This window comes from Hemibagrus wyckioides, linkage group LG08 (genome assembly GCF_019097595.1).
Source record: "Hemibagrus wyckioides isolate EC202008001 linkage group LG08, SWU_Hwy_1.0, whole genome shotgun sequence".
In the NCBI taxonomy this organism is placed as follows: Eukaryota; Metazoa; Chordata; class Actinopteri; order Siluriformes; family Bagridae; genus Hemibagrus; species Hemibagrus wyckioides.
In genome coordinates this window covers 6,035,074-6,059,398 of record NC_080717.1, presented here as the reverse complement: position 1 = coordinate 6,059,398, position 24,325 = coordinate 6,035,074, and the positions used below count along the sequence as shown (strand labels likewise).

The 24,325-nt window shown below is 41.4% G+C and overlaps 1 protein-coding gene across 1 annotated transcript; it reads left to right on the top strand.

Annotated features, from left to right (window-relative positions):
• Window positions 1-1,932: 1,932 nt before the first annotated feature.
• slc43a1a (solute carrier family 43 member 1a) lies at window positions 1,933-24,140 on the top strand. Its single transcript, XM_058396810.1, has 15 exons — window positions 1,933-2,193; window positions 6,104-6,261; window positions 6,403-6,586; window positions 7,285-7,340; window positions 9,455-9,531; window positions 12,489-12,581; window positions 13,831-13,964; window positions 14,713-14,822; window positions 17,918-18,064; window positions 18,227-18,262; window positions 19,228-19,360; window positions 19,474-19,606; window positions 21,211-21,284; window positions 21,729-21,852; window positions 22,967-24,140. The coding sequence occupies exons 1-15, from the start codon at window positions 2,189-2,191 to the stop codon at window positions 23,144-23,146; spliced, it is 1,644 nt and encodes a 547-aa protein (XP_058252793.1). The 5' UTR covers window positions 1,933-2,188; the 3' UTR covers window positions 23,147-24,140.
• The last annotated feature ends 185 nt before the right edge of the window (window positions 24,141-24,325 follow it).

The following is a 24,325-nucleotide window of genomic DNA, read 5'->3' as shown; positions in this document are numbered from 1 at the left end:
AGACTGATAATGATACCATCAGTGATTTTCAGTTGTAGCACTCATTCATTCTGCCAGCAGGTGTCACACAAACATAGACAAAAAGAATTTGCCTAAATTCATTTTCTTTGTAAAGGAATCAGTAAACAGTAACAGTTAAAACTGTATGTGAATAAATACTTATTAAGGCTTATTAACATGAGGTTATGTCAAGACTGGATATAAAAAATTTAGGGTTAAGTCATTTTTCTACACAAAGGGAATTTAATAACCACACTTCTTCTCTTTCTCTGTTCTCAAACACTTTTCTCACCACACATTCCACTGAAAATGAGATTTGATGAGGCCTCTTAATAAACCGGGCTTAATAAAAACTAATCTTATTTTGAAATAGATGGAGCTTAAGGTCTTTTTTTGTTCAACTTACTGCATTTTTCGGGCCCTCTGAAGTGCAGTGGAAAAACGAACCAGTTTCTAATTTCCTTTCTTACCAGGTGGTCAATTAAAGTCGACTTCTACCAGCACTGGGGAATTATTACATAGTTCAAGCCCTAGACTTTTCTGTATTTTACATTTTTTATTCTATGAAACGTAAAGAAAGTTCTATGATTTAAGTAACATTGTCCTCTGTCCGTTGCATTTTTTTGCACTAAACTAAAATATGACTTCAGCTCGGATTGCTAAAAGTGAAATGGACGACTCAGAGCTAGTACTTTGTAAGCGCTTTTCTCCATCAACGTGACTCCTGATTAAATCACACAGAGAAAAAGACATTCTGAAATTTGCCATCATCAGCAGCAGCAGCTGCAAAGCATTACGTATGCAAAAGTACAAGATTTGAAAGGCTTCTATATTTTACTTCTCAGAAACAAGAAACAAGCTAGACATCTAAGCATAGATTAAAATCAAGAACATTTTATTACTGAATCGTTTAGTTGGTTGATTCACAGTTCTAGGTCTTGGTTTAATTGGCTGATTCACAGACTGACCCAGGCTCGATCCTGAGTTCTCAATGTCTACATAAGGTTTCTTTAGGTTCTCTGGTTTCCTTCCACCACCACCCAACAATATAGATGACTGTAATGGTTCCTGTATAAAGTTTCCCCAAAATAAAAATAGCCACAAAAGCGCCCACAAAAGCCACAGCTGAGCAGACAGACTAACAATTCAATTCTATTCAATTCAATTCATTTGTATAGCGCTTTTAGCAATGGACATTGCCTCAAAGCAGCTTTACAGATGTATAGAAACATAGAGAAAAAACTTTCTAAAATTTAAAGTTAAGTAACTATTTCATCCCTAATGAGCAAACCTGGGGTGATGGTAGTGAGTAATGATACGAGGAAGAAACCTTGAGAGGAACCGGACTCAGAAGGGAACCTCATCCTCATTTGGACAGTAAATAATGTAAATAAAGTAGCCCGTAATATGTGTAGTAATGATGTTACTGTAATGAACCATTGCTAGAATTAATGTTTGATTTATTAAAACAGTTAAACAGAGCGAGACAAACAGTGAAATGTACCTTAGTGCTTTTATACTGAATATCAGAGCGAATCAGCCTGCACCCTAAATAAATAAATAAATAAATAAATAAATAAATAAATAAATAAATAAATAAATCAGCTTTATACAGCTGTTTTACCTACAAATGCAAAATCCTCTGTCCTGCAGACTTTCCCACGTATCATGATAATGTGGAGTTATTGCTATAGACATGTATAAAGTATTAACACATTAATATATAAACCCATAATTTGTATTACAGCTGGAACTCCTAGGTAATTAATCAGTTATCTTACCAATAAACACCAAAAGCATCAGCAGTTAATGCCATATAATGATCTGACGAATGTAGTGTGTGTGTGTGTGTGTGTGTGTGAGAGAGAGAGAGAGAGAGAGAGAGAAAGGTGTGTGTGTGTGTGTGTGTGTGAGTGTCGAGTCTTTGTCTGAGAAGAACTTTATAAGCGGCCATTTAGGCAGCTGGGAGGGACAAGGAGTGGGGCATTACAACCAGTATAACTTCTCATACATTTTCAGTCCTTTAATGGTCAATCATTGTGAATTCACTCGTAGAAATTATCATCTAGGTGGGGGGGGAAGCGTTAGTGTCGTTATTACATCGTTATTACATCGAGTTTCGCGATTTTAAACGTTGCACTACAGAGGAAGGGAACAGGACGCACGTGCGCTGCCAAGAAAAACGACAATGAAGTAAGTTGGAAAAGTTTCTTGATTACCGGCTAACTTTTAGTAAATTAATTTTGATCTAAAGATATAAACATATGTTACTTAAACATCTTTAAAGACGTTGGAAACCGGTGTAAATGTGTAGTGTGCTGCTGTTACACACGTGGCACTAGTACAGTATCCTCAATCACTTACAGTACCATAGCTATGAGTGGGTTGTGTTTGCGTTTCTTTCTTTCTTTCTTTCTCTTCAACGTCTATTTTAATGCTGTTTAAGCTTACTTTAAAAAACGTTTAAAGCTTTAAAACATATTTAGGAATCCTAGTAAAGTCAAAAGCAGGGGTAATTTGTTACCATATTGGTGTTTTCTCTGTGTGTGTGTGTGTGTGTGTGAAACAAAGCCTAAAAGTTCTCTGAGAGGAAACACACCTGGCAACTCACTCACTGAGAGAAAATTACCTTTTTCTTCCTCTGTGTGTGTCTGTGTGTGTCTGTGTGTGTGTGTGTGTGTGTGTGTGTGTGTGTGTGGTTGTGTTGGTGTAACAACCCCAAGAAATGTCAACAACTTCAGTTCTCTTGGGGAAAACCTTTGAGTCCTTGTTCAAAGCAGGGTTCTTGACCATTTGGCTTCAAGCAGCTGGATGCTGAAAACACACACACACAGTGTTTGCTTATTTAAACACTTTATATCATTTATATATTCCTATTATCAAGGCCATAAGAGCGGAAAAACTGATTAGAGGTCAAGTAGAAAGTCGCTGATAAACAGAAAATTCTGAATCTGAAGATAGCTAGATATCCTGTTAGGTGACTGATACACACTTATCACAAGACTTTTGTGATGCGTAATATTTATCATAATATGGATTCGGGGATGTATTCCAGTTTATAGCTTAAAAAAGAAGATTGTTTAACGAGGATTGAGATTTGAACCTCCAACCACTTGCGACTGAATGAGTATCAGTGCATCGCAACTTTGCAATATTGATATCATAACATCGTACTTCCCAGCCCTAGCAACACTTATCATATACTTGTGAACGTTGCGGATTTGTACACGATTCAGTTTCCATTAAAAAAAAGCATTAGGCTTGTTATAATTTCAATAATAGTTTCCCAGTTTTACCCGTCGGATTGGAGATCGGACCAGGATGCATGTGGAACACGTTGGAATGTTGCTTGAGTACTGGTTAACATTTAAGTCATTAAAGTGAGAAATAAATATTTCGTATGTTGCTTAAAAATCTTTATAGAGACTGGAAACTGTAGTGTAAATGTGTGTGTGTGTGTGTGTGTGTGTGTGTTGCTGTTAAACACGTGGCACTAGTACAGTAACCTCATTCACTTAGCTGTTTGTTCGGCTGTGTTTGCATTTTCATCAAGGTTCACAACTCCTAGTGAAGTCAGAAAGCATTTGCGGTATTTTCTCTGTGTGTGTGTGTGTGTGTGTGTGTGTGTAAAACAAAGTCTTATACTTCTCTGAGAGGAAACATACCTGGCGCCTCAGTGAGAGAAAATTACCTTTTCACTCTCCCTCTCTTTCGCTTTGTGTGTGTGTGTGTGTTTGTGTTTGGTCTAACGACTCCAAGAAATGTCAACGGTTACGTTTAGGCTTCAGTTCTGTTAGGAAAACCTTTGAGTCTTTGTTCAAAGGAGGGTCGTGACCATTTGGCATCAAGCAGCTGGATGCTGAAAACACACACACACACACACAGTGTTTGCTTATTTAAACACTTTGCTTTAAGTGTTTATTTAATGCGCGCTTATCATTTATATCCTTGATATTCCTATAATCAAGCCCGTAAGAGTGGAAAAAATGGATTAGAGGTTGCATAGAAAGTCGCTGATGAATAGAAATTTCTGACATTCCCACTGTTTCCTCACAGTTGAAGGATAGCAGCATTGTCTGGACAGTGTGTCAACACATTTGGGCAGATGTACGTAGTAAAAAGATACCTTTGTACAGAGAAACCTTACACACACTTTATTTACCACTCATATCAGACACTGAAATGTGTAATGGTCTAATAATGGGGCGGTGGTAGCTCAAGTGGTTAAGGCTCTGGCTCGTTGATTGGAAGATCAGGGTTCAAGCCCCAGCACTGCCAAGCTGCTACTTTTGGGCCCTTGAGCAAGGCCCCCAACCCACCCTGCTCCAATGCATCATGGCTGACCCTGCGCTCTGACCCCAACCCGATATGCGAAGAAAGAATTTCACTGAACAGTAATGTATGTATGACAAATAAAGGCTACTTATGTACTTTTTTATGTAGAAATATGCGTGACTGTTCTATTGGGACTAGTGTGTGTGTGTGTGTGTTTAATTGAATGTATGCTAATAGGCAGTGTGACTTACAAGAGAAATCCCTCTACATGCCAGGCTGCTGAGTACAAAGCTACCTAGTGGGCTGTGTCTAATCACATTAAACACAAAGAAACCTGACTGGAAAGGGTGGCCTGCTCACTTTAGTCTCGCCCTCACTTGAATTGAAAACCCAATTGAAAAGGGTTTTTCCCCCCTCCTTTTCTTTTTCACTGTTCCCCCGTTCCATGTTCTGTTCATTGCTCTAGCAGTAGTCAATTAGACAGGTCAATTTCGCCTCTCCGTTTTGTCACGCCCGCGCTTCAGGATGGAAAGTAAAATAATGCGCACACGTGCTTTTTATAAAGGGAAAGGATTAATCCTGGCATTAAAAAGGCAGGCTGACCCAGCATGACAAGTATCAGCATTGTTGTGAAACATTCACTGACCTGCTGGCTATGCCTGGTCACATTACTCTGTTTCCATGTGAAGGTTTATGACGGTATTACAGAAGCCGCCTCTAACAGGTAGCCAAAAGGACTGAAGTGACCTTTTTCACTATCTGTGTACAACACAAATGGAAGGTCAAAACAGAGCACATGGACCGAGGTTTACTTATTTGCCGGGAGTTTAGCGTTCCAAATATAGCACACGTCTCACTCAGAGTTCATGTTTCAGACTTTTATCCGATTATTCAAGTGGCCATATAAACGGTGTAATTATCCACCTGGATTTTTAGCTCATTATAAAGTTAAGTACTGATAATCTGATATATTTGACTGTTCAAATTGAGGCAAGAGCCTGATAAAATACGGCTCGACTAAGGACAGCATTAGGTGCGGTCCGTAATTATGAAAAGAAAAAAGCCTAATAATAAAAAAATGATCATTTATTAGTAAAATGCGGAAAAGAAAGTCAGTGAACTACAATCCCTCTGTCTACCACCAAACAAAAAAAATCACTAATCTTGAATCCAGTCCAGAAAATGAAATGGTAGTGTTTATGAAAACGCTGTTTACAACAGGCATAACATTATGACCAATATTATGTTGGTTCCCCAAAACAGCCCTGACCCGTCCTGCACTGTGTATTCTGACACCTTTCTATCAGAACCAGCATTAACTTCTTCAGCAATTTGATTAACAGTAGCTCGTCTGTTGGATCGGATCACACGGGCCAGCCTTCGCTCCTCATATCACTGAGCCATGGCCATCTATGACCCCGTCACCGGTTCACCACTGTTCCTTCCTTGGACCACTTTTGATAGATACTGACCACTGCAGACCGGGAACACCCCACAAGAGCTGCAGTTTTGGAGATGCTCTGATCCAGTGGTCTAGTCATCACAATTTGGTCAAATCCTTTGTCCAAAATTCATGTAGCACATCAGAGGGAGACATCAGAGGGAGAGAGCTCACGTCTTTTGTGAACTGTTTTTCACTGACAAGGTCCCATTGCTAGTTCAGCTGGTTCTGGTTTCTAGACCCAGTATAGAAAGCCTGAATATGAAATATACATAGACCCTGTATATGAAAATAAGTTACGGTTTGTAGGTGGAAAAGATCCGTAAAGCATCCTCAAACATGTATTTGACGTAATCTCACTCTCTGTTTTTCTCCGTTTTCTGACAGATGGCCGACTCCTTCGCTGTCTCAGGCTTTCCGGAGACGATGGTGGATGGCAGGCTCAGCAGTGGTGGAAAATCTGGGATTTTCTGCTGTGCTGCTCGGTTGGGGATCTCTGCTCATCATGCTGAAGAGCGAGGGCTTTTACTCACACCTTTGCACAGGTAAGCTTTGCTAGAAAGAATGGAAAAAACTCAGCCAGTCAGGGTCACTCAGCCATGGCACACGAGCCGGGCGAAATGACGAAAACCATGAATTATCCATACGCTGATCAGTTCTCTTTTGTCTCTCTGTGTCACTGCTAGAAAATGAGACGGAGGTGGCTAATGTTAGTACTGAGCTACATGAAGACTATCTCAGTTGTGTAGAGCAGGAGGAGATGCTCAACCTGGGCTTTACCATTGGCTCCTTCCTGCTCAGTGCTGCCACACTGCCACTTGGCATTCTCATGGACCGATACGGGCCCAGACCACTGCGTCTGACCGGGAGGTATACACACACACACACACACACACACAATAACTCACCCTCACCCTTAAAAGTGGCGGCAGAGCTTATCTCTTCAGTTCAGTTCAGTTTCTGGGGTGGGGCTAATTTCCAGCCCAGAAAACATTTTATTACATGCTGTTTTTTCTAGAAATATGCGTAAACTTTTAATCGGAGTCTTATCATATATTGCATAAAAGTGTTTTTTTTTTGTTTGTTTTTTAACCCGCTCCTGTTAGTCCCCTTTATGATCTATGATCATAAAGATTTATGATCAGTCTGACCCCTCTTAGAGGTATTTTTGTCTGTACCTTCTTGTGTAATTTAACCCACAGTGACCCTGAGCAGGATAAATCAGTTCCTGAAGACCAATCAGAGCATGAGCACAGTTTGCTCTCATGATAAATCCCATGTTTTTGGATCCAGTAACACACACGTTTACCTTCAGTGAATTTTCTTCATTGAAACTTCCCGTGTGTGTGATGATGGTGTGTTAGCAAAGTGCTGCATTATTTCAAACCCACAGGAAGCGTAATGAGTGCTGTTATGTGTGCAGGCATCTGTGTTCAGTGAGATGTGAAACCAGATTATTTTTTATGCATGATTTGTTACCTTATTTCAAGAAATCTCAACAGTAATGCAAAAAGCTTGTCCCATCATCCCATCATGTTAAATTCACTCTCAATCTGTTTCTCTCTCAGCGCCTGTTTCGCTCTATCCTGTGCAATGATGTCTGTGTCTGCATATCAGCCTCAAGGTGAGTCAAAGATACGGCAAATACACAGATAGTACTTACACACACACATTTACATTTCTGGCATTATCCAGAGCGACTTACATTTTATCTCATTTTTATACAACTGAGCAATTGAGCGCTAAAGGGCCTTGCTCAAGGGCCCAGCAGTGGCAGCTTTTTTATAATGGTAGTGCTCATAGTCCCTGAATTAGTGAACAAATACACCGACCAGGCATAACATTATGACCTAATATTATGTTGGTCCCCTTTTTTCTGCCAACAACAGCCCAGACCCGTCCTGCTCTGTGTATTCTGACACCTTACTATCAGAACCAGCATTAAATTCTTCAGCAATTTGAGCAACAGTAGCTCGTCTGTTGGATCGGATCACACGGGCCAGCCTTTGCTCCTCACGTGCATCAGTGAGCCTCGGCCATCCACGTTCACCACTGTTCCTTCCTTGGACCACTTTTGATAGATACTGACCACTGCAGACCAGGAACACTCCAGAAGAGCTGCACTTTTGGAGATGCTCTGATCCAGTCGTCTAGCCATCACAATCTCTCCTTTTGTAAAACTCTTCACTTCACCTGTCATAATGTTATGGCTGATCAGTGTATGAGGATGCTTTTATTGTAAAGAGACTTCAAATCTCTTCTGTAAGTCACGCTGAATGAAAGAGTCAAAATGCCAAAAGGCATAAAATGTAAATGTGAATCAGGTGTTAAAGGTGTCGAATCCAAAACGTTATCGGTGCTTCAGGCCAGCACTAATACACACCGTAGCACTTTTAAGATGTTCCAAATATGCAAATACTAGTTCAGCCACCAGATTTTGAATGTCACACCTAGTGTTTCCCCGTTCCACCCATGTCAACTGACAACAAAAAGCACGTGGAGAAGGTTTAGAAGACTTCCCTAGCCATGTAAAAATCCTGAAAATTACCCGTACTGTCACGTCATGACAGAAAGTAATACATAATAATTTACATAGCACTGTTGAATTCTCGATTCTGATTGGTGTCGATTATTTCTCAGTAACCTCTGCACCAGCATGAATTATATTAATTGCTCAATCTAGGATGAAAGGTCTGGGACGATTCAAAATTTCGGAAAGATTTTTATTTATCACGTTTACAATTATATAGTTTCCAGTTTACAACAGTGCAGTGAAATGAAAACCTACTGAGACCTACTGCTTCTTAGACTGTGCTATAAATCAACCAAATTTAGGAAAGAAGGTAAATGAATAGAAATAAGGTGAATGTGAAAAAATGAATATGATGTATAATTATGAGTTACACATGCTAGTGCAGTTATGTTACATGTAGTAACCGTAAAGAGTGTGCAAAGTGGACAGTGGTGAACCAAATGTGGAGGTGTTTTACATAGAAGTAGCAACAGAAACGTGTGCATTGTTTCCATGTGCCAGAAACTCCACATGGTCTAAGCTTCATAATAAATACCATAAAAGCAAGTTGTTCTTTAACGAAGAGACATTTTTAGGGAACATCACATTTAAGAAAGGAGTCTCCAGTGTCGCTTTTTCATGTCAGAATGCTATAAATGCCTCCAGGTGAAGTGAATAACACTGATGATCTCCTCATCATGGCACCTGTTAGTGGGTGGGATATATTAGGCAGCAGGTGAACATTTTGTCCTCAAAGTTGATGTTAGAAGCAGGAAAAATGGGCAAGTGTGAGCATTTGAGCGAGTTTGACCAAAAGGGCCAAATTGTGATGGCTAGACGACTGGATCAGAGCATCTCCAAAACTGCAGCTCTTGTGGGGTGTTCCAGGTCTGCAGTAGTCAGTATCTATCAAAAGTGGACCAAGGAAGGAACAGTGGTGAACCGGCGACAGGATCATGGACGGCCAAGGCTCACTGATGCACGTGGGGAGTGAAGGCTGGCCGTGTGATAGAAAGGTGTCAGAATACACAGGGCATGATGGGTCAGGGCTGTTTTGGCAGCAAAAGGAGGACCTACATAATATTAGGCAGGTGGTCATAATGTTGTGCCTGATCGGTGTATTTCTGTAAATGTGTGTTGGTGCTGGCCCGCATACATAATAAAGCTATTACAAGATCATGTGATATGCTTTCTTATCATGCTGCTTCTTTCTTTTATTTTTCCAGTCCTCTCTGCCCTCATCTTCCTTGCTCTGTCGCTCAACGGCTTCGGAGGAATCTGTTTGACCTTCACATCTCTCACGGTGAGTAAACAGGAAGAAGAGGACACAGAGAGAGAGAGAGAGAGAGAGAGAGTAAAGTAGTCTGGAAAGAGAAATGTTTTGTTGTGGAATTATGTGTACCCAAGCACGTGGTGTTTAGCCATGACAGATCTGAATTCCAGTAAGAGTATGTGTTCGTGGGAGAGAGAGTAGGGCAGGGCACTGATGACAGAAGTGAGCTGTTTCCTCCAATCACAGACGAGAGTTTCCTGCACACCTTCTACAATCCCTCCACCCACTCTCCTTTACCTAAAACAGACAAGGACACACATAAACACACACGCACATAACATTGCAATGCCTTTACTTAAGTTTATACACACTACATTTAGGTGTTACATTTATCACCATCCTCCCATAGAGACGTAATGTCTGCCAAGAATTTGCACACACACACACACACACACATGTTTCACCCTCGTGCTTGCACACATACACTCCACACATGCAAACTCTTTCCCAAGTGTGCACTGGAAAAACATGTGGCCTAGCTGCCCTGATCTGAACACAACCAGCCCTTTTCATCCCGTGACGCTGTCTTGTGCGCTTCTTCAAAATACAGAACACCCCCGTCTCTTTCCCTCTCTCCCTCTCTCTCTCTCTCTCTCTCTCGCTCTCTCTCACTGTCTAGCTATGTGGGTTTAGTGCCAGCATGTACAGAATCACACCATGCTGTTTAGCCAAACCATTGAAGGTTATGACCTGGCAGTTGCATTCTCTCTCTCTCTCTCTCTCTCTCTCTCTCTCTCTTCCTCTCCCTCTGCCTCCCTCCCTCTTTCCCTCTCTCTCTCTCTCTCTCTCTCTTTCTCTCTCGCTCCGCTCTCACACACACATGCACATTAGTTACTCTCTCTCTCTCTCTCACACACACACACGCACAAACACACACACACACATTAGTTACTCTCTCTCTCTCTCACACACACACACACGCAAACACACACACATTAGTTACTCTCTCTCTCTCTCACACACACACACATTGTGTTTTTGTCCTGGAACAAGCCCCTACATTATTCCCTTACACACACACACACACACACACACACACACATTAGTTACTCTCTCTCTCACACTCTCATCATAGGAAACTTCTTTAGTGTTAAAACAGGAAATGCCCTTACTGAACTCAACAGTTTGTGTGTGTGTGTGTGTGTGTAAGGGAATAGTGTAGGGGCTTGTTCCAGGACAAAAACACAATCTGGCAATTTTAGCACAGCACACTGACACATACTGATTTTCAGCTCAGTGCTGATGCCACAAAACATCGTCACACTTTTCGTATTCTCCGATAATTAAACAGAATCAACTGTGATGTCGATGAGGTCATTTATTTTTATCGGCTAATGTTTAATGCAAGGTTTTGCAAGGTTTTTTTTTCGTGAGCTTCCTACTCACTTTAAAAGTCTGACCAGACGTTCTCAAGCTTGCTCTCTGATTATCTGATTAAGACAAAGGTGGTTACGTTACACATTTCAGTAGTTTATCAATCACTTCCTGGCTTGATAGAAAACTGGACTAGCTACTGGTAAATTGTTATGCTGACTAGTTTGTTAACTTTATTAGCTTTATTAATGCACCATTAATGTGCTTGTTGGAATACTTTCTCTGTTCTAACATGATATCGCTCACAGGGACGTCACGCTACCCTAAGACTAATGATAAACATTTATTAATAATCAAAAAGTGTCCATATATGCTGCGGTGATGCTCCTAGTGATGTGCTGTGCTTATAAATAAATGAAGTTTAGTGAGATAACAGTAACTCTGGCTACATCACCCTGTCATTGAGCGTAGACTATAACAGAGAATGATGTTTTACTACATGTAAAAGGAACTGACAGTATACACACACACACACACACACAGAGTCACTGAGTACAAGTGAAATGTTTTACATTGGAGGAATGCCTGTGTAATAGCTGTGAAGAATAGTCATTATATGTTTATTTTTTGCACAGCTATAACAATTATTCCACCCTTCGGTCAACATGCCGGGCATTCAGTACCGACCGAGACACACACACGGGTGCAAATATTTCCAGGTGTGTGTGTGCGTTGGTGTGTGAGATCACTTTACTTGGCAGGCAGAGAATAGACCTGTGTCACATGGTGTCACACACAAATGAATTACCAAGTATGAGTATGCACACAAACACTCTTGGAGTTCACCTGTGGGTGTGAATATTGACGTCTGAGTAAATGACAGAAGGAATCTCTCTCTCTCCCTCTCTCTCTCTCTCTCTCTCTCTCTCTCTTTCTTTTAAAAGTTCCAAGAATTTTCAACATAAACCATTGAGCCGGAAGAAACGAAAAGGTTTCTTCATTCCATTCTGCTGTGTCTCTGTCTCTCTCTCTCTCCCTTTCTTTCTCTCTAGCTCTCCCTCTATCTGTTTGCCCCCCCCTTTTTCTCTCTCTCCCCCCTTTCTCCCTCTCTCCCTCTCTCTGTCTGTCTCTCTCTCACACCCCCCCTCTCGCTCTCTCCCTTTCTCTTTTTCTCCCTCTCTCTCCCCCTTCCTCTATCTGTCTCTGCCTCTCCTCTCTCACTCTCCCGCCCTCTCTCTCTCTCCCTCCCCTGTAGGTCTCTCCCCTTCTCTCTCCCTTTCTCTCTTTCTGAGGCTTCAGCCCCTAGAATCAAGGATATCCCGATTGTTCACACTTTCTTGCTACTAGTTTGTCACCATAGTGTCTTTGACTCAGTTTACTACAGCCTTCTCACACCAGTGTGATTCTCACAGAAAGGAAACCACAACACAAACACAGTTTCTTCAGTTAAACAGAAGTGGAATCTCTAAGACAAGCAAAACCCCAAGAGTCTTCACCCATGTCCAAAGCAGCTACTCGATCCAACATTTTCTGTTTTTATTTTACTTGTTATTTGTTTTTTTTTGCTGAAAGTTGTTGTAAATGTCGTGCATGCTGTGTCTCTACCACTGTAGCTGCCCAACATGTTCGGGAGCCTCAGCTCCACCGTCATGTCACTGATGATCGGCTCTTACGCATCCTCCGCCGTCACTTTCCCTGGAGTTAAGGTACGGATTTTTATCTCACGCCGTTCTTTTGCACTATATGACTTTGTACCCACATTACACTCAGACTGATTCCGTGTAGGTCAGGGTGCTGACTGACTTTGAGTCAGCAGCACAGAAAATTGTGTGAAACTGCGCAGATGTTGGTTTCTAACCACTTGAGTCAGAGTGTAAAAACGGAAGATAAAGGAAATCATATGTCACTATTCGATATAACCAAATGGTTGCAAGAGCGATATTGCTTTTGTGCGATAGTTCTATAAAGAAAAAAATTAATATAGAGCAAATGATGTTTTGGACACAATAGGGATTTTGTTTGTTTTTGCTTAACTAAGTGAAAATAGATCCTGAAGAAGCTACATTCGGTTATCTAACAAAGGGCTGGACAGAAACCATCCTCACGGTGAAGCATAGTGTTGGTTGCAGCATGTTTTTTATCAGCAGGGAATAGGAAACCCACAAGGGATGAAAGAAAATGGATGAAGACAAATGTATAGCAAACCAGTATGCAAGAGACATGAGACTGGTACCGAGGTTCACCTTGCAGTCATACACAGACTGCCAAATTTACATTAGAGTGGTTTGAAACCGTGAGTCTGAATGTCTTACAATGTCAGTCAAAGCCTAGCCCTCTGCATACAGACGCTGACAACATCAGGTTTTGTCGGGTTAGCATGTTACGACACGGCATAATGGCATGGAATTAGGAAAAGGCTGAAGAAACTGAAGATGATCTTAAGCTGTAGGGTATCTATAATAACGCATTTATTCCCAGTAGGGAATAAATTTATGTTACGTTATTGTTGCATGTATAGTTTATGTCTAGCTACACAGATGATAGAGCCATACATTAAAAAGAACGTTGAAAAATCCACTTCCCATTTGCAAGTTCATGCCCATACTGTATTCGGTTTGTATTAGCTAATACAATTATACAAACGCACCGTAATGAAGGACGGCAAAAAAGGTCTTGGCATTTTGCCAGGCTCTGTAGTAGATACAATCTTTTTACGCCATTGTGTAACCTGAACTGTCGGGAAATGAATGAGGTGTGTGAGTGCCACGAGGCAAGTGGTGGAGCTTTTGTGTAGAGCAAGGCCTGTCGTCTGTTGCATCAGAAAATAAGATGAATGACAGGTTAGATGGTGTTAGCAACAAGTTTATATGAGATGCACATGTAATAGACTGTAACTGCATCCAGAAAGATCATGCTTAATCTTCTCTCTCTCCCTCTCTCTCTCTCTCCCAATAGCTGATATATGATGCTGGAGTTTCGTTCACTGTGATCATGTGGGTTTGGTCAGCTCTTGCCATCCTCATCTTTGTCAACTGTTTGCTGAACTGGCCAGCAGAGGCGTTCCCCACACCGGAGGAGATGGAGGAGATGTCAGTGCACAGTGTTTTTTTTTTATTCATTATGTGCACACAGACATACTAAAGTGTCCTAATGTAGTGAAGGAGGAAGCCTGTTTCGAAAGAATTCACTAATCACCCTGTTCAGACGTCAGTTTAAATGGCATTTGCTCTTCAGCGTGCCAGATGGCATACTGCTAGACCAAGGCGTCGTAAATCAGTGTGTATTATATACTTTATCGACAGAATCTGTAGAATTTCTATACGGTTACTTTTAAATGTTTTATATACAAAGGGCAGTCGTCAGGGTTGGCAATAACTGTCTATGTGCATTGTGACTACTATTCATCTGATGTAGATTTGAATGCGTCCACATACATGAGCTCAGAGATGCCCAGGATTGGCTAGTGTCAGTGTGATTGACAGGGGAGAAAGAGTATGCCATCTGAGCAAGATCTGAATTTGAGTTCACCAGCTGCTCGAAGTGAATATTAAGCAACCCAGTATTTCTATTTTGGTTCCTTTCTCACTACATGTTGAAACTCTTGCTTGGGGTAGTTTCTTTTCCGCTATAGATACCATGGGTAGAGATCATGTCGAAAAATGCCGAAGTCTTCCTTTAATACGTTTATACAAAAACAGATGTCCAAAACCGATGAGTAATTCTTTAGCACTTGACGTGACAAAATGTAATCATCAAGCCTGAGTGTTTCAGGATATTAATCATTCATATATTTATTAGTAACATTTACCGAGTATGATTTATGTTTCTCATTCTTAGGAAGAAGATGCGCTCAGGTGACGAATCTCAGAAATACGCTCTGGAGGAGAAAAAAGATCAGCTCAACCACTCAAGTGACAAACTGAATGATGCAGCCCAAAGTGCAACACGTATGTTATATCAACACAAGCATGTACACACACACACACACACATAGACGACTGGGTCCCCACGTGCTGAACTGAGAAACATCATGCTGTAGTCAAACATGGACTTTGAGTTCCAGATCTGAGAGACAGTGTTTGCCCTATAGTGGTTTTAAGGTCAGTGATGGATGTCTGACCAGATAGACTGGAAAGGGCAAATTACAGCTGGGGTAAAATAAGAAATAATGTCAAAGCAATAAAGACATGAAGGAAGATTATTTTATGAGCTTTGCGCAGTAATAATCTTCATTTGGTTAAAGTAGCCTTCGGTGAGTTTTATATCAAAGGTCATATAGCTTCATGGAGGTAATCTAAGCTCTTCCTGGACAGAGACGATGACTGCACTTTTAAATCTGTCTCATCTCCTTTTTAGACGATGTATAAGATTCTTAGGGGAGGTCTGAATAACCAGACCTGCTACTTAAACCAGACTTTAATAACGTCTGAATTCCAAAACTTATTGGTTACATTTCATTATTTCAATTTGAGATCCTTCCTTCAGGCTATACATATATTTATACACTATATTGCCAAAAGTATTCGCTCACCCATCCAAATAATCAGAATCCGGTGTTCCAATCACTTCCATGGCCACAGGTGTATAAAATCAAGCACCTAGGCATGCAGACTGTTTTTACAAACATTTGTGAAAGAATGGGTCGCTCTCAGGAGCTCAGTGAATTCCAGCGTGGAACTGTGATAGGATGCCACCTGTGCAACAAATCCAGTCGTGAAATTTCCTCGCTCCTAAATATTCCACAGTCAACTGTCAGCTGTATTATAAGAACGTGGAAGTGTTTGGGAACGACAGCAAACTCAGCCACGAAGTGGTAGGCCACGTAAACTGACGGAGCGGGGTCAGCGGATGCTGAGGCGCATAGTGCGAAGAGGTCGCCAACTTTCTGCAGAGTCAATCGCTACAGACCTCCAAACTTCATGTGGCCTTCAGATTAGCTCAAGAACAGTGCGCAGAGAGCTTCATGGAATGGGTTTCCATGGCCGAGCAGATGCATCCAAGCCATAGATCACCAAGTGCAATGCAAAGCGTCGGATGCAGTGGCGTAAAGCACGCCGCCACTGGACTCTAGAGCAGTGGAGACGCGTTCTCTGGAGCGCGCTTCTCCATCTGGCAATCTGATGGACGAGTCTGGGTTTGGCGGTTGCCAGGAGAACGGTACTTGTCTGACTGCATTGTGCCAAGTGTAAAGTTTGGTGGAGGGGGGATTATGGTGTGGGGTTGTTTTTCAGGAGCTGGGCTTGGCCCCTTAGTTCCAGTGAAAGGAACTCTGAATGCTTCAGCATACCAAGACATTTTGGACAATTCCATGCTCCCAACTTTGTGGGAACAGTTTGGAGCTGGCGCCTTCCTCTTCCAACATGACTGTGCACCAGTGCACAAAGCAAGGTCCATAAAGACATGGATGACAGAGTCTGGTGTGGAGGAACTTGACTGGCCTGCACAGAGTCCTGACCTCAACCCGATAGAACACCTTTGGGATGAATTAGAGCGGAGACTGAGAGCCAGGCCTTCTCGTCCAACATCAGTGTGTGACCTCACAAATGCGCTTCTGGAAGAATGGTCAAAAATTCCCATAAACACACTCCTAAACCTTATGGACAGCCTTCCCAGAAGAGTTGAAGCTGTTATAGCTGCAAAGGGTGGACCGACGTCATATTGAACCCTATGGATTAGGAATGAGATGTCACTTAAATTCATATGCGAGTCAAGGCAGGTGAGCGAATACTTTTGGCAATATAGTGTATATACACATACATACACACCAATCAGGCATAACATTATGACCACCAATAATGTGTTGGTCCCCCTATTGCTGCCGACATAGTCCTGACCCGTCAAGGCATCGACTGAAGGGGTGTTGGATGGATGACCCTGTGCTCTGACCCTGTGGGTTGGGGGACTTGCTCAAGGGCCCAACGGTTGTAGCTTGGCAGTGAACCCCAAACTACCGGTCAACCACCTAGAGCCTTAACCACTTGATCTACCACTGCCCCTATTAGCCTGTTTGATTTGTTCTTTGGACTTCATCTAAAATGTAATAAATTAGTAGTTTTGTAATTAACATCAGCATTTTGATTTAACCTGTGATAGACTGGTGACCTGTCCAGGGAGTAGCCCTGCCTTTTCCGTGCCTTTCACCCAATGTTGTGCTGGGATAGGCTCCAGCAGATCCCTGTGACCCTAAATAGGAATAAAGCGGGTATAGACAATGGATGAATGGATGGATTTTGATTTAACCAATAGAGTGAGTGTAAAGTTTAGGAATGAAAATCTCTATGGTTCCAAAATTATTTTATTGCTTAATTAAATAATGAATCTGATATTTGAATCTGTTGTGTGTCAGGGTTATAGAAATGATCTGCATAAAAATGAATTTCATGGCACTCAAGACTCATTTAAACCAGATTTCAATCCACTTTACAGGTGTAAATGCATCTATCTTGCTAAGCCAGATTTGGCAGTCAAAACAATGTGCTAAAACTAGGATGATGGACAAGCACCAAAAGTTGGTGGTTAAATGCCATGAGCTCATTTGCATGCAGTGTGAACTCTCAATAGAGCTATCAGATTTAAATGAAGGTACTCAGAAACGTGTACCTGGACTTCCTTAAACTATCGACAGATCAAATCCATCAGATGCGCCAGATCTAAACGGAGACATAGGGTGCTTTGACCTCGCACTCAGGATGCTGTTTGACCCAGAAAACAATGGTGCAAGCTGCTAAACTTCAAGTCAAGTCACGATGCTGCCAGATGCAAACTGTGCTCAAGTAGAAGAAACGCGATTCTTCTGCAGAAACGCGATTAGGATCTGTGGACACACAATGTTTTATTATAGATATTTGTGTAATTATCTAATCATTTATTTAGCACCAGTGCTAAAGTGATTTCTGTGATTTCTTGTGAGTGCAAAAGTACAGTTACAGTACTACATGTCACACAGTCAAGTTTCTTTTCTCGTTTTTGCTCGCAAGGCGCCAAATCAACTCGAAAGAACAAACCCAAGGTATCGATTTGGTTTTCTCTTTCTGTGTTACAGCCTCCGTTCCTTTCCGTCGCTCTGTTTTTTCTCCCATCTTCCTGTGGAGTCTTATTACCATGGGGATGACTCAGCTGCGTATCATCTTTTACATGGGTGCCATGAACAAATTGCTGGAGTTTATGGTCACGCATGGAGACCCTCACCGTGAGTGTGCATGTGTTATACATACACCAGGATACGTAACTGTCCTGAGGACATAAACATGAAGTTAATGAGACATTTGCATTTTAAGTGAATTTCAGTGACGTTGTGGATTTGCATGGATTTCATGTAATTGCTCACATTTATTTCTTTTCCCCCTTTCAGCTTCTGAGGAACTGGAACAGTTAGCTGAAGAGAAAGGTAAGAAATTGGGTGTCTAAATAAAACCTCTCATATTTGCATCATCAACAAACCTTAGCAACAAGACTAACTGTTAGTTCTGGTCTGACTTCTACCAGGATGGAACGTTTCCAACCACAGTTACTGTTTTCTAGCTGGTGGTTTTTTCTAGCTTTGGCTCAGACATTTTTACTGTGATGTTTTCTGATAGCTCTGTTTTTGTCGTGCTATCGCTGAGTGATCTCTAAACCAGAGTTATGGCTTTGAATAGGGGATTTCACTGCTTCAGTCCCTACCTATATGTAGGTATACCGTTTTAGTATAGCATTGTGGTCGCACAGTACTATTGTGATTATAACTTTTAACAGATTCAGAATAATTTTCATGCAGCTGGTACAGATGGAGGATGGGTTAGGTCCACCAAAAATTGATGGTCCAATTATTGAATTTAGGCATTGTTTTTTAGGGGTTGCACTCGGTCCCTTAGTTCCAGTGAAAGGAACTCTTAATGCTTCAGCTTCATACCAAGACATTTTGGACAATTCCATGCTTTGTGGGAACAGTTTGGGGATGACCCCTTCCTGTTCCAACATGACCGCACACCAGTGCACAAAGCAAGGTCCATAAAGACATGGATGAGTGAGTTTGGTGTGGAGGAACATCACAGAGTCCCGACCTCAACCCGATAGAACACCTTTGTAATGCGGAGACTGTGAGCCAGACCTTCTCGTCCAACATCAGTGCCTGACCTCACAAATGTGCTTCTAGTGGAATGGTCAAAAATTCCCATATACACACTCCTAAACCTTGTGGAAAGCCTTCCCAGAAGAGTTGAAGCTGTTATAGCTGTAAAGAGCGGGTCAACGCCATATTAAATTCATGTGCATGTAAAGGCAGGCGTCCCAAAACTTTTGGCAATATAGTGTATTTGTACTTTCTGGCATGTGCTGTGTGTGTATGTCCTTATTTGTGTCCCCCCCCCACAGTGAGCTTTTATTCATCCATCTTCGGAACACTGCAGCTCCTCTGCCTGGTCACCTGCCCTCTGATCGGATACATCATGGACTGGAAGATGAAGGAGTGTGAAGAGGAGCAGAGCCCTACAAAGGAAGAGCAACGGTGAGACACATACTTGGACATGGTGACAGAAACACAGTGTGGTAAAAAGGTTCTGAAATTGTAATACGCGTCTTGTAAGAAAACTAATTGTCAAGATGTATGTGATTCTCTAGCACTTCTACCTCCAAACCGAAGCGTGACAGAAAGATCCAGAAACTGACAAACGCCATTAGAGCCTTCACTTTTACCAACCTTCTGCTCGTCCTGTTTGGCATCATGTCGCTCATTGACAACCTTCCACTACAGGTAAGCACAGACACAGAGGCAGAGGCAGACCGTAAATACAGATAGGTTCAGCTTCAGCGCACCTTGGCACAGATTCTATAACTGATCTTGTCTGAAACCCCAAATCTCCTCCATTTGGTAAAGTGAATCCTGCGTCTGAGCCATCTTGATCTCCTAATGCTCTGACACAGATGACAATCTTCCAGCTGTGTCCCTGGTCTTCTTAAAGCTTCATTATTAGACACGGTGTACTTTTTAGAATATTGTTTCTCGGTGTGATCTATGTTTGTTTATCTATCAGACAATCTACAGTATCTACGTTACACTTTATTGTGAAACATGAAAGATCTTATTTCACCCTTATTGTGATAAAGCAACTAACAAAATGTCATTGGGAAGAAACGATAGAAATGTTTTGACAAAAAAAGTATGGTCCCCTTTAACTTATTCTTTGTTAAAGCACCCTTTGTAATACAGCACTAAGTATGAGATTTTGCCACCTTATTGCTTCCTAACGTCTGCGCCTGATCCTTGGCTCACTTGGACTTAAACTCTGGGTCTTCATCATGCTGGAAGATGTTTTCCTTCATCTTCAGGCCTACAAAAATAGATTGGTATATGGAGCATATTGCTTACCTCCCTGATCTTAAGTAGATCCCCAGTCCCATCTGAAGAGAAGCAGTCCCATATCATGATGCTGACACCACTATGCTTCACCAGAGGGTGTGGTCTTCTTAGGGTGATAAGCCCTGTGCTCCAAATAATTAGCTTATCATCCATTTGCATGTTGCCAGACGGTTTGAGGTGATATAGGTTTTTTTTCCATTCAGTCACCCTACCCCACAGCCCTGACATGAAGACCATGAGAGATATTTGTCACATGCGGCGCTTGACCAGTACATGCCAAATTCGTCAATTTTAAAAGAGACTTCCTGTTCTCAGTAATGCTGCTGTGACGCCCCATTTTCTCCACTTTTTTTTTTTTTTTTATAAGATGGCCTTCACAGTGTTCCCAGGTGTTTTGGAACATTTTTTATACCCCTCTCCTGACTGATACCTTTAGACATCATGTACATGCTCTGTAAGCTCTTTGCACCCCATGCCTTCAGAATTCAGATGAAACCAAAAAGATGTCCTACAGGGAACGACTTATTTAAGAAGACAGATGTGCGATAATTACTTAAGTCTGAACATCATTGTAGTAACAGTCTATTATAAAAGGGTCATTCTATATAAGTTTCTATCGCTATATCACATTGAAGGCGCAGTTACAACAGACTTTTTATATCTACTGTATCTATACGATATATCATCACGTCTCTACACCAGCTCACACCAGCCCCGGTGACGATTTACTTTATGAACATACCTCACACTGAGGGTGTGTTTTCGTTAGAATTGGAATATAGCAATAGAATGTAGTACTACCTGTTTTGTGGAACATGAATCCGGAGCATCTACTCCTGATTTCCTGGTCATGTATGAAGTCAGCTTTTCCTCCCTAATAAGCTTGTTAGACCACTGACCCACTCTCTGCTGCTTGTTTTCGACTCCATCCGGTTTTGGTTATTGACTATTTGTCCCTGTGTTCCCCCCCCCCCCCCCCGTGTCACTCATGTGTATAGATCTTGACGTTTATCTTGCACACCATGGTCCGAGGTTTCATCCACTCCTGCTGCGGGGGACTGTACGCTGCTGTGTAAGTACATTCACATAGGCTTTTGACCGTAACAAGACACATTTTTTTCATATTTACAAATTTAAGAAATCCTCAGTCGTTCACGATGATAGTGGAAATTCATTCACACAAAAACAAACACACGTCAGTCATGTGCCAATCATCCTTCATTATTGCATCAGAAAAGCACTGCTGCTCACTATAACCTCTACACTTCAATACTTTTGTACACATTTAATACAGATTCTAGCCTTCAGCTTATCTGTGTGTGTGTGTGTGTGTGTTTGTTAGTTAACTCTATTGTGGTAGTGTTATTTTATCATAAATTTTAAGAGCCAGTTCTTGTAGTTACAGATGCAGGCACTTTCAAGGGAAGGAGACATGAACAAGGGGCATTTCCAGAAGCATCACTTATCCTTTCTCTCTCTCTCTCTCTCTCTCTCTCTCTATCTGTATCTCTTTCAGCTATCCATCTAATCACTTTGGCACTCTGACCGGTCTGCAGTCTATGATTAGCGCCGTGGTCGCCCTGCTGCAGCAGCCGCTCTTCATTGCGATGTTGGGACCACTGAAAGGAAACGGCTACTGGGTAAGACACATGGCTCACATAGACAATGCTTTATAAATATACATCATAATAATTAAGGTTACGCTATCACTTACACTGTATTGGCAAAAGTTTTGGGACGTCTGCCTTTACATGCACATGAATTTAATACGGAGTTGGCCCACCCTTTGCGAACAGTTCACAGAGGCATGGCGATGTGTGAAAATTACAGTCCAGCATAACAGTCTGGTCATGTGACCGTGGATCAGCCAATAGCAGACAGTCACCATGTCCCTGTATAATGGAGCTCTGAAGGCTATAGAGTTCTCTATGAGGCTCAGTTCAATACAGAAACACATGCATTGCCTTAAGATATAACTATAATGTCTCGTTAAACAATTTACATCAGGATATTATAGGCTAAGTGAAATTAGTAAATATTGCTGCAGGCTGACGTCCTTGCCTGTCTATGACTTTAAACTAAGATTAAATGTTCCGTCTAGGGCTATTTTTGTACACCCTAGCAGTCTAAGGGCAAACAAAAAAAAAAATGCTTCCTAAGTTGCAGTTAAGATAAATTTAGATGTTTATTGTATACGGGTGTTGACTAGTGTGGTCTGTGTGAATTATCGTGTATACACTTTTAATAAGTAACATATGTTGAATGTGTTATATGGCAGATTTCCATCTTAGTGAAAGCAGCACAAGCTTTCATACAGACTTGGTGAAGTTTAGTGTCAATATAGCATTAACCTGAGATGGCATGCTACCAGGTTTTCCAGTACCGATACCGTACCCTTGAGTACCAACTGATATCTGAATGGAAACAATTCATTTTATAAAACACACAGATTTTGAAAACACAGCTTTTTTTTTTTATTTCAGTTAAACATTTCACGCAAGATTAAGATCAGTAAAGTCGCTTAACATGGGAGGGTTAAGAGCCTTGTCCAACAGGGGCAGCTTGGCCTTGAGCTACCACTGCCCCACAACAACAACCCCACAACAACAGTGTGCCAATAATAAACTCTAATATCATGTTTATCATTGCCTTGATGCTGGAACTATAGCACTTATACCCTTTTTAATCATGAATCTGATACTTCGAAGTGAAAAATATAAACAAATAACAAATTTTCCGTTCTCCACCGGTCAGATCAACGTCGGCCTGCTGATCTTTTCACTGGCCGGCTTCCTGTTGCCCGGATACCTGCTCTACCACCGCCGGAACCTGGTGCAGCAGAAGGCATTACGGGACAAGGCCTCATTAGAGACTCAGGCTCTCAGCCACCCAGAAACCAACGGCATTAACGGACACGCACCCCAGGAAGCCTAAGCCTTTATACAAACCGAGGAACAATCACAGAAATGCATTTTAACGTGGAAAAGTGCAAACTCAGCATACACAGATCCGCATTAGTCGTTATTAGCTTCACAAGGTGGTGCTGAATTTTTCATTCAAGCCATACAATTTCATACGAGGACTTCTAAGCATTACACACACTAGCGTGCAAGATTTATGAATAATGCCATATTCACGGTTTTTGTTTTTCCTTGTATTTATTTTGTAGCTTGAAATCTAAAGGCTGAAAGCACCCCGTATAAACGCTCTACTCCACTTGACCGTAGACAAGCTACCTCGTCGCCTCCGTCTCGCTGAGCCGGTTGGTCAGTTTGTCTGTAAAATGTACGTTGTCGTCCACTAAAAGAGCGTTTATGTAGATACACACCATGATTTCATTTTATTGTCTTTTTGTCGTGAAAATGAGATATATATCGAAACATTAATGCATCATTTCAAGCAACAAAGACAGTGGAAAGGGATATTAAAGGATTTATGTGCATACTCTAACATTTTTACTCTAATTTTAACTAGCCATGAATGGACATATGAAATCTGTGCTTTTATTTGTACTTTGGAAGGGTCATTTTCTTTCTTTCTTCCTGTTTTTCTTATTTCATATATATGCATTGCTACTATTGTATTATTTTAGTGTGATATCGAACTCGCTCTTTGTATTTACTTGCGCCTGCCCGTGTGATAGCAGCAGTGGACAAATCATACGGAATCCTTCAACAATCAGGGGTCAGTGTGACATGTCACACGAAGACATGTTACTCTTTTTTTTTTTTCCGCCGCACTTTTGCCTTCGAAGCCAAATTTCACTTTGTTCGGTCTGTTACGTGTGTTTTGTGTGGAACCCGTGCCTTATAAAAAAAAATCTTCTGCTTTTTATATCTTAGAATGCACAGGATGGTTCACGGATGCAACCAAAGCTATTCCAGCCTCGTTGTGGAGGTCACTAAAGCCATAAGGGGGAAAAAAATTTAGTTTTTAGGAAATGTAATGAAATGTTGCAAATAAAACATTGAGCAGAAAAATGAAGCGTGTTTTATTTTGTACTTTACACAAAACACCCGTGTGCGTTCAGCTATTTCTCAATGGCAGCTGAATGACATGAAAGATGAGATCTGCCAAATAATTTTAGGCAGGTTAATACACTATATTGCCAAA

Bases quoted from the DNA above. Each gene is read 5' to 3' on its own strand.
- slc43a1a (XM_058396810.1), top strand. The intron at 7,341-9,454 runs GTGAGTCAAAGA...TTATTTTTCCAG, and splicing joins GTCTGCATATCAGCCTCAAG to TCCTCTCTGCCCTCATCTTC. The intron at 21,285-21,728 runs GTAAGTACATTC...TATCTCTTTCAG, and splicing joins GGGGGACTGTACGCTGCTGT to CTATCCATCTAATCACTTTG.